Source organism: Tachyglossus aculeatus, chromosome X2, assembly GCF_015852505.1.
Source record: "Tachyglossus aculeatus isolate mTacAcu1 chromosome X2, mTacAcu1.pri, whole genome shotgun sequence".
In the NCBI taxonomy this organism is placed as follows: domain Eukaryota; kingdom Metazoa; phylum Chordata; class Mammalia; order Monotremata; family Tachyglossidae; genus Tachyglossus; species Tachyglossus aculeatus.
In genome coordinates, this window is record NC_052100.1 from 17,436,868 (window position 1) to 17,452,874 (window position 16,007).

The following is a 16,007-nucleotide window of genomic DNA, read 5'->3' on the forward strand; positions in this document are numbered from 1 at the left end:
TAGATGTACAGAACCTTAATACAGTAGGGATAATTTGAGGATCTTCTTTAGGATTAGGATTATCCTCTAGGATTACAAGGAGACACTTCTTAGACCCTTCACTCCCAACTAACACTGAGACTTGTTAAGTGGGAAAGGGTTGTCTAATGAAGCAACTCCTAGGGAGAGGGAGTGTTGTTCCGTGAGTTTGCAACATTTCAGCTATTTCCTCACATTGCATGTTATCATAGAGAAAAGGGAGTTTGGATCCTTTAATCAGAACTGTGCCTTTGGGGGAATTAAGCTTGCAAAGTGCTGGCAGCCCACATAGTTTGGAGCGCTTGAGGCTTGGAGCTAGCCAACTCATTTTCCAATGCTGGATCTCGATTGTAGTTGTGAATTGTCTGATCAGTTCTGACCTGGAATTTTACTTGATCCCACCGATTAAGCAGAGTAGACTGGGCACTAGAGGATGTGTATTTTGTTTCTATTCTGGTTAGGCACTTTTCCTACTCTTTCTCAGCCGAACTTGAAAACACCAATATTTTAGAACAAGGTTGTTTGGTAGGTTTTATTTTCAGTCTTGTTTCTGTTTTTGCCAGCAGCCAGTGTACAACCCTCATTTATGCAATGCCCTTATAACATTTCTGAATACACAGGGCACGTGCACTCAGGGAAAATGAGAGGATCTAGAAAATTCCTTTTGTTCATGGAAATTTCTTGAGGACATTCACTACTTTGTTATTTAAAAAAAAAGAAAAGAAACAAACAGCTGGTGTTTAATGACTCTGTCAGACCCAATTATAAAACATCAACTAGTTACTTTGATTTGTGTTCAGGCATACCATGGGTATACTTAAAAACATTATACTCTGCCAGAACTCATTTTGGCTTTGTTTACATTTATCTTTTAAACGTATAAGACCATTGATGGCAAGTTACCAAGGTTATAACCCCTTTATAATCATTCATTTTTAATCTAGAAAAGAGTCAGAGAGACAGCAAGGCTCATCTATATTTACTTGGATGCTTAAACTAAAATACACAGTACTTGAACACTGGATAAAATAATCCACCAAAACCTCATCAGAGGTTAGGAATGTGACATCTCTCTGCCTCCAAAAGCAGCAGGCATTCATTTAAAATGCTTTTTAATAGAATTTAATTTAATTATTCTTGAACTTCCTGAATGAGGTTTTCAAAAATAAATTTTTTATTGCAACATTTTAAAGTTTGAAGCCTATATAAATTATGCACCCTAAGAAATGTATTGGCAGTTTGGGTTTAATTGATTCCTATTGTGAAATCTACAGTAACAACTTGTGTTTTACAGAAAGACATTGTATTTTTGATGTACCTGATGTGTGAGCTGCTTCTAGTTATTGGGGTGGAATTTGTCCAAATTTCACCGACCGCATTGAAACACCGTGGCTGAGGGGAAATGGCTCCGCCACTTTCCTGCTGAGTGACTCGGGACAAGTCACTTCACTTCTCTGAGCCTCAGTTTCCTCATCTGTAAAATGGGGATTCAGTACCTGTTCTCCCTCCTACCTAGACTGTGAGCCCCATGAGGGACCTGATTATTTTGTATTTACCCCAGCGCTTAGTACAGTGCTTGGCACATAGTAAGCGCCAAACAAATACAACAGTTATTATTATGATGATGATCACACACCTCATCAACATGAGGGGAAAAAAATCTGCTTGACCCAGGCGACATTCAAAGACACACACAGAATCTACAGAATCCACATCAGTAGGCACCTGAATGTAGAAGAATCACATTGCTCATTAGCCCAAATTCACTTAGTGGCCATCACACTGCTTCCAGATAGCTGAGGCTAACCAATGATAACCACTGAAGGTGGAAACCACTCAGATCTAGAGAAGAAACCGTTAAACCTATTTCTTTTCCAATAACACTCTCTTGTCTTGTCTTATGCCACTGAGTCGTCTCCGACCCATAGCGACTCCACGGAAGCCTCTCTCCCAGGCGCCCCATCTCCATCTGCAATCATTTTGGTAGTGTATCAGTAGAGTTTTCTTGGTAAAAATGCAGAAGAGGTTTACCATTGCCTTCTTCTGAGCAATAAACTTGAATCTCTGCACTTGACTCTCTCCTGTACCGCTGCTGCCCAGCACAGGTGAGTTTTGACTTGTAGCAGATTGGCACTCGCTAGCCATTGCCTGAGCTAAGAATGGAATGGGTAGGCCTCTGCTTGACTCTCCCTCCTGTAGCCAAGACTGGTAGAGTACTGGAAACTCTCCAGGTACCTTCCTAAGAGGGTAGAACAACACCCTCAGTGAGACTTAAACAAACAAACCAACACCACAGGCAACATCTCCAAGACCATGAACCCCCAAGGAACAGTCTATCTTCCACATAATAATGATGATGATGAGGATGATTATAGTATTCATTAAGCCTTTACTATGGGTCACACACCATTCATTCATTCACTCATTCAGTCATTCAATCGTATTTATTGAGTGCTTACTGTGTGCAGAGCACTGTACTAAGCGCTTGTGAAGTACAAGTTGACAACATATAGAGACGGTCCCTACCCAACAACGGGCTCACAGTCTAGAAGGGGGAGACAGACAACAAAACAAAACACGCAGACAGGTGTCAAGTTATCAGAACAAATAGAATTAAAGCTAAACACACATCATTAACAAAATAAATAGAATAGTAAATATGTACAAGTAAAATAGAGTAATAAATCTGTACAAACATATATACAGGTGCTATGGGGAGGGGAAGGAGGGAGGGCGGGGGAGATGGGGAGGAGGAGAGGAAAAAGGGGGCTCAGTCTGGGAAGGCCTCTTGGAGGAGGTGAGCTCTCAGTAGGGCTTTGAAGGGAGAAAGAGAGCTAGCTTGGCGGATGTGTGGAGGGAAGACATTCCAGGCCAGGGGAAGGATGTGGTCCAGGGGTCAACAGCAGGACAGAAGAGAACGAGGTACAGTGAGGAGGTTAGTGGCAGAGGAGCGGATGGTGCGGTCTGGGCTGTAGAAGGAGAGAAGGGAGGTGAGGTAGGAGGGGGTGAGGTGATGGAGAGCCTTGAAGCCAAGAGTGAGGAGTTTTTGCTTGATGCGTAGGTTGACAGGCAGCCACTGGAGATTTTTGAGGAGGGGAGTAACGTGCCCAGAGCGTTTCTGCACAAAGATGATCCAGGCAGCAGCGTGAAGTATAGACTGAAGTGGGGAGAGACAGGAGGATGGGAGATCCGAGAGGAGGCTGGATATAAGAGAATCAGAGTCATTCATTCATTCATTCAATCATATTTATTGAGTGCTTACTGTGTGCAGAGCACTGTGCTAAGCACTTGGGAAGTACAAGTTGGCAACATATCAGATCAGATCCAGATCAGATATCATATCATATCAGACCCATATCATATATCATATCAGATATCAGATATCTGATGATATCAAATGATATCAGATATCATATCAGATCAGACCCAGTCTAAGTCTAAGAGGTCACAGTCTAAGAGTCACAATCTAAGAGGTCAGGAGAGCAGCTGCGACCCAGAGAGGTTAAGAGACTTGCCCAAGGTCACACAGTGGGCTGGGGCAGAGCTGGCCTTAGCACTCAAGTCTCCTGACTCCCAATCCTATGCTCTTGTCCTTAGGTGTCTGTAAAAGAAGATATGACCTACTTATGTGTGAGAATGTAAGTGGGCCAGAATGTGCAAAAGGTGCCCATTGGCAAAGGAACACATTTCTTCACTGGCAAACGATATCCAATTTGAATCAAATGAATCAAATCAGAGGCAGAAGCATTCAAGATTGAAAGACGACCAATGATGTTTAAAGAGACGAGATGATAGCTAAAGGCTTTCCCAGGTGGAGAAGCTGTCGGAGAACTGGTTACCGGTTGCTATTTAGTCCTCTGGTCTCCCAATTGTTGTCCACTTGTTATTCTGAGGACTTCAAACACACTTCTGTTGGTCAGAAACATTTCGCTTTGACCAGTCAAAAACACTGGACTAGGGAGTTTGCATATATTACCCAACCTGTGCATGTCGAAATGACTGAAAACAGCACTAAACCAACTATTTAATCCCATGTAGCACTCCCATAGCTTTATATCACTATATACATATCTTGTAGACTTATTGTTTATACTTATCATTTCTTACTAGCTGTAATTTACTTTAGTGTCTGCCTCCCCTCCTAAATTACAAACTCCGCGAGGGTAGGGTTCATTTTCACTAATTCTAGTGTATTCTCCTAAGCGCTTAGTACAGTGCTTTGCACATACCAGATGCTCAATACATGCTATTGATTAGCCAGAAGTTGAGCTGTCAGACAGTAGTATTGAAAAGAGAGTCATCTTGGAAATTTGGGGTTAACTTAAATGAAATGTCGGCTGAAGCGGCTCAAGATGGAGCGACACACATGTAATATGCACGAACATTTTCATCGTAATTATATGATTATAATGGGAGACTTTAATGCCTAAATTGGCAGTGATGCCCAAACATGGAAAGTTATCGGACCACATGGAATGGGCAAACTAAAAGGAAATAGTGTACTTTTCTTCAGTGAGTGTGCCAAACACTGTCTTGTGATTACCAACACTATTGTCCTAGGGATCCCAACCTTTCATTTTGGGTATGGAGGCCAACTGGGGGCAGGGCTTGTAGGCTTCTGGTTCCTGCTGCTCTCATCACCCAAGTGACAGTGGCTCCTCTTCCCTTCATCTCCTCATTTTCCCCTTTCCTCTCCTCCTTCTACCCTCCCCCTTATCCTCTTTCTCCTTCTCTTTCGCCACTTATTTTCTCCCTTCTGTTTTCAACCTCCCCATCAAAGCCCTGCCCCTTCAGTAGTAAAGGTAGTGGCATTTACTTTGTTGCCAGTGTTCTGCCATCACCAATCTACTGAATTATACAACATGGTGGGGATATACTGCCTAAACAACTCTACAAGCTGGTCATCAGTATGTTAAACTCAAGCATAATGCCATGAGATCTCCAAGGTAACACAACCTTGAATCTGTAGCGTGCCTGTATTTTTCTTACGTGCTTTCACATTACTCATCCCATTTTGTCCTTAGAACAACCCTGCGAGGTAGAGGCAAGTATTATTTTTCCATTTGACAGATGAGGAAATGGAGGCACAGAGAGGTTCAGCTATTTGTCTGAGGTCAGAGAGCAAGCAGGTGTTAGAGAGCCCAGACTAAAACCCCAGTTTACTCGAATCACCATCCAAACTATAAAGGAATATCAGTACTCTCCATTTATGGCAAGGACTGGAGCAGAGACTTTTTGGACCTGTCATTGAAGAAAATTATTGACCCCGTTACTCCCAGTGTCACAGTGATGCTTCAGACCACAAAATGACAGCAGATACAATCTTTACAGCCCAACAGATACAGGGCAAGTGCAAGTCACACTAAGACCTCTCTACAGTTTTCATAGATCTTATGAGAACCTTCAACACATCATCTTACTACTGAAACGGCATACTAAAGTTGGCAGTCTGAGAAGTACAGTAAGAGTATGAAACTGTTTCACAGCTCCTTCTGGGCAGGGAACATATCTACCGGCTCTGTTACACTGTAATCTCCCAAGGGCTTAGTACAGTGCTCTGCGCACAGTAAGCACTCAATAAATACACCCAATTCTTTTTTTTAATGGTATTTGTGAAGAGCTAACCGTTTGCTAAGCACTGGGGTAGAAACAAGATAATCAGGTTGGATACAGTCCCTGTCCCATAGGGGGCTCACAGTCTTTATCCTCATTTTACAGATAAGGTAACTGAGGCACAGAGAAGTGAAGTGACTTGCTCAAGGTCACATAGCAGAACAAGTGGTGGAGCAGGGATTAGAACCCAGGTCTTCTGACTCCCAGGCCCGGGCTCTTTCCACTACGTCACACTGCCTCCCTGATGGAACCACATGGCTGGTCTTGTCCGAATCAGTGGGTTACCCTGTTTGACCAATTCTCCATTGCCAATGGAGTAAATCAGAGGTGTGTAATAGGCCCGGTCCTGTTCAGTTTACTCCATGCCACACTGCCTGGAGGAAGCTAGGAAGGTCCTGCATGCAGGGGCTTGCATATACTCTCTGCCCTTCAGGAAACCATTCCAACTCAATAGGCTAAGAATGCCAGTGAGAGACCCAGAGACAATCATATCACAGTTTCTTTGTGTGGAAGACTGCACTCTAGGATCACACACTCAAGAAGACATGCAAATAATTGTAATCTAGTTGCCAAATCAGCCAGGTTCTCCGGAATCAGGAGTAGTCAGAGGCATGCCCATGGTCTGACTGAATCCACATGTAGCTGTCCTTCAAATTCAAAGATAGTACAGCAAACAGTGAAGTTTTAAAAGGGACTGCAGGTGTGACTGAGAGAACCAAGGCATGATAGATCGACCCTTGGGCAGGGCACTGTACTAAGCGCTTGGGAGGTGACAATACATCAGAGTTGGTAGGCAAGTTCCAGGCTCACATGGAGCTTACAGTCTAGAGAATGATCTCTTCTGTATTGTGTGTATGTAAAAATTGCTGCTTGTTGAAGTATTGCACTTGTTACCCACTGTGTCCTCCACCGTCTTTGATTCTTCTCCTTGGTGTTATGAACATCCTGAAGCCTCTGCTGTAAGACAGTTACTCCATCTCTAATTGCTGCATGCCAGGCTGACCTGTCTTCTGGTGCTGTCTCCCCACTGTCCACTACTGTACCATCTAGTGTGAGCTTTTGCTTCATTTTGTCTTTGAAGTGTTTCTTCTGCCCCTTTTGTCTATGATTACCCTATTTCTACCTTCCATAGAGTGATTGTTCGAGTATCCTAATGGCATCCATTCCCCTCACACAGCCCGTCAGTGAAGGTGGGTTGTAGCGAGTCTCATGGTTTGACTATGTTCCAGGACCCCCTTGTGATCTTGTCTTGAAAGTCAGTGTTAGCTGTTGTGCACATGGGGTGTTTGTGGAAGCACCCTAGACGTCAAATGTGCTGTCTCTGGTAAAACCAGGGCTCATAGTCATAAAGAAAGTACCAATTGTATTTGGAGTGCCCACTCAATACTGTAATAGATGTTTGGGAAAGTGCAATTGGAGCATATGACATATTCCCTGCCCTCAAAGAGTTTCCACTGCTTCCAGGTGGACAGACACAAAAAGATTTGAAATAGCAACACCCCCCCAGTTCTGAATAACCACAATCCAGAAAATCTGGCGATATGTCATGGACTAATTGTTGAAAGGAAGCAGCGTGGCCTAGTGGAGCCTGGGAGCCAGAGGACCTGGGTTCTAATCCCAGCTCCGCCACCTGCCTACTGTGTGAGCTAGGGAAAGTCACTTAACTTCACTGTGCTTCAGTTTTCTTATCTGTAAAATGGGGATTCCATACCCGTTCTCCCTCCTACTTAGACGCTATCTGGCCTGATTAACTTGTATCTACCACAGACTTTAGAACAGTGCTTGGCACGTAGTAAGCACTTAACAACTGCCATAAAAAACAAAACAAAAACAATAACTCATAATAAGTTATGGGTGTTGAATGACATTTTAGAAAAATGAGCTGGGCAGCCAAGCGATGTATCGATTGGAGAAGGGAGAGGCTGGAGGCAGGGAGGTCAGCAAGAAGACAAATGCTGTAGTCAAGCCAGTGTATAACAAGTGCCTGGACCAGTGTGTTGGCCATTTACTTGGAGAAGAAGGGGTGAATTCTGGAAATGTTGGGGAGGAAGAACTGATGGGATTTGGTGACAAATTGAATTTGGGGGATGAAGGAAAGGAAGGATTCAAGGGTAATGCCAAGGTTATGGGTTTGAGTGATGGGGAGGGTAGTGGTGTAAATATTGATGGAATGGTTAAGTGAAAGAGAGAGTTGGAGGGAAAATGAGTACATTTTCCCTCACTTCCTTCCTCCTCCCGTAAGGCTCTCTCCTGGCAGCAGTGACTGCCTAATGACTGTAGCCACCCCTTGACTCCTTGGCCACAGGGCTGGCCACACTATTGGAGAGATCGCAGGCAGGTGGGAGCTGTCCATAGAGGGGTGAGACGAGCTCGGCCGTAGCAGAGAGTTTCCCTAGGACTGGTGAAGAAGGGGGTGATGCCAGAGTGACACAGGTATGGAACTGCTGTTATTGTCTGAGGGGGCATTTGAGACAGATTGTTGAGCAGGGTTCAAGAGCAGCTGTAGTGACCCAAGCTGGGAACTCCCTCAGTGGTCTGAGTGGGGCCCCTGGATCCCAGTAGAAAGAGCTACAATCATCTAAGCTGGGCATACAGGTTTTGAGAGTTGGTGCATTGGCCTCAGCTAAAATCCGAGAACAGCCTTGGAGGTCCAAGCCAGGCTCCAGGTTTGAGGGCAAGGTATTCATTCAATCGTATTTATTTGAAGGTAGGAAGGGGAGAGCTGATTCACCACCAATGCAATGCTGGACAAGGAAGTAGAAAATTAAAACAAGGTGGCCAATTTATCACATGGGGAAAGTGGCAGAGTATGAAGGTAGTGTGGCATTAGGCTTCAGACCAAATCGAGTTTTACAGAACATATACTACTGTCCAACCTTCTCTAAGGTTATGAGACTTGCAACCCTACAGCTGCTACATCTGACTCCTTGATCAGTTCCATCAGTGACGCTTATGGGTCATCGAGATCACAAGCACTGAATTTCTGTAACAAATTGAGTCTCCTAGTATTGAAGCCTACTCCCTTTCCCTTCTGCATCACCTGTGCACTTCTGTACCCTTTGAAGCACTTGATATTCACCCCACCCTCAGCTCCACAACACTTACATACCTATCTGTAATTTATTTTAATGCCCGTTTCCCCCTCTAGATTGTAAACTCCTCATGGGGAGTTTACAACTTCCAGTTCTATAGCGTACTTGCCCAAGTGCTTAGTACAGTCCTCTGCACACAGTAAATGCTTCATAAGTACCAGCGATTGCTTGATTTACTATCTTTTGCCAGCTGATATGAGAGGAGAATGAATGATGTAAGATGCTCAAATCCAAACTGCTGCTCTTTTGGGGATGCAGTGAAACAAAGGTCCACTCTATGACATTTTAATTGATAACTCAAGATGGCTGTGGCAGACGGACAAGACTGGTCTGCTGCAAACAAGATAGGAGCAGCTCTTTGAGCAGAAACTTTGAAAGGATTGCGATAAAAGGAGGCAAAAATTTAAAAGAGCACCAGGGGCTGCCAACGAACATAGCAACACTAGAAAGGCCAGGTTTCATGTGTTTATAGTGTAGCTGGGATTATGGTCCTGCATTGGCCTTTTTAATTTATTGAGCGCTTACTGTGTGCAGAGCACTGTACTAAGTGCTTGGGAGAGTACAATATAACAGACATTCCCTGCCCACAACGAGCTTTCGGTCTAAAGCAATATCTTCTTCTAGTACAAAGGATAAAAATTATAACCTAACACTAAAAATATGAAGTCTCCACACAGGTTTAGAGGTCCCAAATGCCCATGAGATTCTTCATTCCCCTAGTTTCATTTATTCATTTTTTAAACCTCCAGGGTAGAAGTGTTTTTCCACCCTTCCCCTCACTGCAAATCACATGCCAATAAAATTGGAAACTCCAGGTAGCAAGGACAAGCTCTCTTAGAGGCATATGTGAGGATGTCCTCCCACAAAGGTGTACACAGATACATACATGCACACACAGAAAATGCCTCATATCGCAGGGGCTTCTCTTTCTCTTGGAGTTTCTGTCCTTGTTCTTGGAGGCCACTGCCTATTAGTTTCTGTTTTTAAGGCTGTCTCGCTATGACATACTTTTGCCACTACATAAAATCAGGGTACACCCTGTTCTGCCAGAACATGTGTTTTCATTACACATTTTGGCAAGAACTATTGTTAGGGAATTAGGGAATGCTTGTCATACAGTGTGAGCCTCTTTGGATACAGGACACTAAGTAGCCAAAACAATTTATGCACATGCACACATACATGGTATTCGAGTTGGCAACAGATAAAGTGAGTACTATCATGTAAGTTTTCCTTCACGTGGGATTTTGCAGAAACAAAACTTCTATGATTTGGGGGAAAGTATGTATATATTCACACCTGGAACTCTCGAGGGTATTTTGGTTGTTGTGTGTGTAGAAGTTCATAATGGAATTGAGAGGGTATAGAAAACGTCCATCGCAATCATCAAGGGGATAGAAAAGCTTTTTTACGAGACTAAATGGAAAAGATTAGGATCCATCGGTCTGGAAAGACAAAGGCTGAGAGGGGGCATGATTGAAGTTTACAAATCTTGAAGCGTATGGATCGGGCAGATGTGGGTTTTTGTTCCCCAAATTCTAAACCACTAAACTGAAGCTTGGTCAGTGAATGGGTGAGTGCTATCATGTTCTTGTGTGAGGACGTGTTTAACTTGTGTCTCTCTGTGTGTGGGGTGGAAGAAGGGGAGGGAGAGAGTATATCTCTTTGATGACCTGAGTAGCTTTTGACTGAGTGGTGTTTTTTCTTGCATACATTCACCGGTGGATCTGTGAGTGTTTCTGGGATTGTGGCTCCATGGGTAACAATATATCTGTATGCATCTTACCATGTGGAAATGTTGATGTGTGCCTATAAAAGTGAGGGGTGGACAAACTATGGCTCATAAGCCTCGTGCGGCATTTCTCCTGCTTTGTGGCTTGTGGTTATTTATTTATTTTACCCACAGGTTACAATATGCCGCTGTTACAGCCCTTCCAGTGACATGGGCAGAGCGGGGAATTGACTCCCTGCTCCCCTCTCATTCCTGAGTCCCCAAGTGTCTCGCTCACTGACACAAATCTCGTGGTTTGTGTCTGTGTGGTTTATTTTTTGTGAATTGAGAGCCATATGTTTTTCTCTGGATGTTTGATTTAGTGGATAAGTTTCATGTGCTTTGTGTGTGTGTGTGTGTGTGTGTGTGTGTGTGTGTGTGACTCTGTGTGTATCATGTGGGAGAGAGATAGATGCTTTTGGGAGAGGCACTGTGGGCCGCAGCCTATGCCACTATCCTGGGGAGTGATTCGTCTACTCCAACTGACCAAAGCCCTGTAGGAAAGGACAACGTAGTAAGCAGTCCTCAGTCCATAGTAAGCACACAGTAAATGCCATTGATTGATGAACGGTGCTTTTACCCTCAGAGATGCCAGGGTAAGTCACGAGAAATAGTAATACCGGTTTTTACTGAGCACCCACTGGGTGAGATACACTGAACAAAGCCTCGAAAAAGTCCAATAGAAGAATGGGACATGTTTCTTGCCCACAAAGATTTTATACTCAGTGGAGGTTTCTCAGCTGGGTGCCTAAAACATGTTTACTATCTTTCAGATTTACAGACATTAAAGATTCCTCGGGAAAGCTCGATTTTGGTCTGCTTTCTCCATCTAAAAAGGAGTACTGGGCTATGCTGGCCTACAATCGTTCCAAACTCTGCAATATACTATTCTCCAATGAACTAAACAGCCGACTCTCTCCCTATGGGGTCACATCAAATGCAGTACATCCTGGAAATATGATGTATTCGTCCCTGCATCGCAACTGGTGGGTGTACACCGTGCTGTTTACTTTGGCTCGACCTTTCACAAAATCCATGGTAAGTGAACTGCTTGTAGCAGATTGCATATTGCCAGTTTTCACATTTTTGGAAGTGAAGTGGTGCAAAAATCGAATGTGCATATTTTCTTGAACCTCTTCCTTCTTCTAACTCCGAAGCATTATTTTGAAAAGTAAGTGCATTAGGAAAGGATCCTGAATCACGCCTGTGTCTATTTTGATTGAATTGGTCCACTCTAAAATCATCTTAAAATGCTGGACTGCTACATGACAATTGATGTTTTTCAGATGTTCTGAGAGGTAGAGCTTGTAGTTTTGGAGTACTTGTTAAAAGATTTTAAAGATAAAGTTTAATGAGTAGGACATTTGGTTATGGGCTATTTTGTTTCAACAGTTGTTTGTGGTTTGGGATTTGTTAGACAGGCCTAATTATGTTACTTTGTCCTAGCTGAGAATCTATTTCCAGGACCTAGAATATGCCTTTGGCCCAAAATGTATTTTGTTAATTAACCACCCAACGGTGAATCATTTTGGATGGCTGGATGGTAGTTTTTAGGTGTGTTTGGAAATATTTGGAAATTTGAAAGTGGTCATTTTTGTGCTGGAGATCATTTTAGGTGGTAATATAGCCTCATGCCAAATGGATTCAGAGAAAGAGTGCCTCAGGCATTGCAAGAACTTTTATGTACAAATATTAATTGCTTTGGGTGATTCACGTTTCACGTGGGTGGCGGGATTCAGTTCATAAAAATGCAGAGGCATTTGTTAAACTTAGGGTTGTTTTTCTCCCGCCCAAGTGCACTTATATCTTTGGAGTTAGTATAATTTTAATTTAAAATTGGGTATTTTAGTATTTTGCATCATGTACTTGTTGAACTTGTGTTCCCGCAGTCCAAGTGTACCAGTTGGTACCGTCGGCGTGTCTCTGAATATTTCTCAGTGCTGTGTAAGATTTGTTCCCTTTCTTTCTGTCAGTTTATTAATTTGAACATAATAGGGAGTTTTTCATGTAGTTCCCGCTACACATTTCTACAAAGAGCAACCTAACTACAGTGAAACGTAAGATCCCAGATATTATGCTATGCTCCAAGGCCCATTCTGATTTTAGCCTTGAAGTAGTTTTCTTTTGATATAAGCACTGCTGTCCTCTTTCTGGGAATGCTAAGCACAACAGAATCTTTTCCTAGGAAACCTGCCCACAGGTCTCTGGGTTAGCTATCTCCCCTAAGTATTGAGCAGCAGTATTCTAATATCAACCCTTTTTTTATGTTGCTATGACTTGCTGTGACTGGTGATTTTAGTTACAATAATTAGGTCACCCTTCATGGAGGCAGGCTATTTTAAGTGCCTCTTTAAGGAATATTGTTGCAGATCAGTAATTTTCAATTGGATGTTCTTGTGCAACTTTATTAAATGTAATCTTTCTTTTCAATGTTGCTCTTTTACAGTTATGCATTTCTAATTGTTGCTGTAAATGCATTATTGCTTTGAAATTAATTAATTTTTCCATTTTGGCTGCCTGCAGTATAATAATCACTAATGAGAAATTTGGGTAGATTAATTCTGAAAATAGTACCCCTACTGATAAAATCCATATTTCTGCCTCCCACCTCCCTGAAATGTTGGTTTACCTGAGAACTCTAGCAGATAGTAGCTGGAAGCTGACCTGAATTTTTTTTTCTTCTTTTGATTAAAAAACAACATAAAGAAGATAAACAGTAAATGTAAGAATTCATTTTAGAAGATTGCCCAGAAGAATCCTGTGAAGAATTTTAAGCTATTGGAAAATACTTTTGCCAGGCCAATTAATTTGTCAAACCCCCTGGTTTATTGCCAGAAATTGAATTAAATGGAAATTCAATATGTTTATAAGTTTCCAGTATCCTAAAGAACACAATAGCTGGTCTGCTCCAGGGTGATCTAGTCTTTAGTGTAAAGTTTAGTGTTCAGCATTATCATCACGTGCAGCCCAGTATTTTTCTTGGCAGATTATTATTATTATTTTGGGTAGCAAGGGATTACCAGATGTCTTAGGGAACTAAATTTTCAAATCCTTTTCCATTAAAAAATGGCTGGAGTTGGTAGAAGTTGTGAGACTATTAAGTTACGTTTCCTGTTGCAGAGCGAAGCCAAGCATTTTGCTGGAGTTCTCCCAGATGTGTTGTTGCCTTTTTCATGTATATGGGAATGAAATGCTGGTTTTCTTGCAAAGTAATAAATTGTAACTAGAAAAGCACAAGATGTCACTCCTTCCACCTTAGGAAGCCAAAGCAGGGTAACTCTGCCCTTGAATAACCTTTTGTACCTAGAATCTTTTAAAAAAATCTTTCTAGATTTTAGATTGGAGGCTTTTTTCTTTAAAATATTTGCAGCTGACAGAACTGTGGATGTTTTGAAGAACCCAGAGGTACTTTTAGACTATTCTGACTAGAGTCTTTTTAGCACACCCTGTAGAAGGGGGAGAGACTGAGAAAGGGACTCACTGATGCTGACTGGGAAGTAAAACAAATAGGTATGGGTAAAACTTAACTGGCCACCCAGTTGCCGTTAAAGTGAGTACAGTGTTTTGCCACCACAATCCCAGCATTAGGATTTACTTCCTTAGGTAGGGGCCTGCTAATGATTGTGGACCATATTCACGGTCTCCTCGATGCTACCCTGGGTACAAGAGAACCTGCTTGGAGTGGTCCCACAGTGAGAGTGAGAGTAGGTGGGTGGCAGAATGGTGAGCCCACCGGGGCCCCACTTCAGAGGAAAGGACACATGCAGGTGGAAGTGTAAGGTTGCTGCATGGAGAGACGTCTCACAGGTCAGGATGGGGGGCTCTTGGCACCCTTGCTGAAGGATGTTATCTCGTCCTAGCTGTGTACACTGAGGCCGCATCTGCTTATTGCCCGAGGCTTTTTCAGAGAACTCCGAAGCGCTCGTTCAGGTTTTGGAAGAGGCCTTCCAGTTGCCCTGCCTTCATTCGCCATTAGAAATCATCACGGACTGATCCTAGGATTAGCTTCATTGTCCTCGTGGAGTCATTTCTTTTGTGATTCGGTTTAGCTTGCAATCCCAGAGTTGTTCATCAGAACGAGGAAATCTGTAGGAAGCTAAAGCTATGCCGCACCGATTTCAAATGTGGTCTAGACAAGGGTTTTGTTGCACCTGAAAGGAAATGGGGCAGGGCATGCTTAACTTGTAAATTTTCTGATGAGCATTGAACAAAATCCAAAATGAACTATTTTCATTTTTCATTTTCATTATTTTTCCTCTCTCTTCATCCCTTACAAGGCCTGTGATTCTTTGAGCCTTGTCCCTTGCTTTTATTTCAAACTTCCTCTGTCTTCTCAGTGCTAGTCTTCTTTCTTTTTGTCTCTCTAACCCCTCGTTTATTCCCTTCTAGTGATCGTTACCCTTTCTTCCAGTTTAAGTGCCAGCACTGATAAATCCATGCCAGAAGTTTCTGTTTGCCCTGCTACAGTGCTTCTTCTATGATCATTGATTTTCGTATCACTTAGTGTAAAAGTCGATTTTTGCCCTGTGAGATTTTAGGGCATCAACAGTGTAATGGTTTTCCATAGAAAGAAAGAGGAATCAAGTGTAGTGAGATAAATGATTTAGAAGATCATATTTTTTATGCCCTTTACTAATTGAAATTTTATTAAAACTAACACGTTTTCAAGTGGTTTTTGATGCTGCCAAAATGAATTGGTCCTCTAAAACTATCTACTACTTGTCACTTTGAATTCAAAATAAGGAGGTGTTTTGTCTTTTTTAATATCTTGTCAAAATTCCACTTCTGGATTAATGCTATCAGTCCTTAAATTGTGGATTTAGGCAATTGGATAGTCAATCAACAATTTGCACTATCTAGTCAATCCTTCTGGGTACGTGGCTCAGTGGGATTGCCAAGAAATAGAAGATCTAGTTACTGCTCTTGAGGATGTAGAATCCTGTGGGAGAGTAAGGCAAACATTCCAATGAATACAGATTAGGAATACAACAGAAGCATACCCTTTTGCTATGTTGGGAAGATGGAAGGTTATGGATGGAATGGGGAAAGTGGAAGAATGGGAGAAGGGAAAGGGGGAAGGAGGGGAGAAGATTCTCAAGTGCTTGGTGAGCAATGTGGGAAAAAGCCAATTGGTAAGGAGTTTCTGTTTGATGTGGAGGTGGATGGGCAACCACTGGAGGGCTTTGAGGAGTGAGGAAACATGGACTGAACATTTCTGTAGAAAAATGATCCAGCAGGGACAAGGACTGGTAAGAGACAGGAGGCAGGGTGGTCAGCAAGGAGGCTGATACAGTAATCAAGGCAGGATAGGGTAAGTGGAGAAACAGTGAGGTCTGGTGGATAGAGCACAGGCCTGGGAGTCAGAAGGACATGAGTTCTAATCCTGGCTCTGCCACTTGTCTGACATGTGACTGTGGGAAAGTCAATTCACTTCTTTGTGCCTCAGTTACCTCATCTGTAAAATGGGGCTATGATTGTGAGCCCCATGTGGGACAGGGACTATGTACAACCTG

At 42.7% G+C, this 16,007-nt stretch overlaps 1 protein-coding gene across 1 annotated transcript in view; it reads left to right on the forward strand.

Annotated features, from left to right (window-relative positions):
* WWOX (WW domain containing oxidoreductase) overlaps positions 1-16,007 on the forward strand; it is a 1,164,534-nt gene that overhangs the window by 377,989 nt on the left and 770,538 nt on the right. The window contains exon 8 of the mRNA XM_038770582.1: positions 11,268-11,532. Coding sequence (XP_038626510.1) covers positions 11,268-11,532 — 265 coding nt within the window. The remainder of the gene's footprint in view (positions 1-11,267; positions 11,533-16,007) is intronic.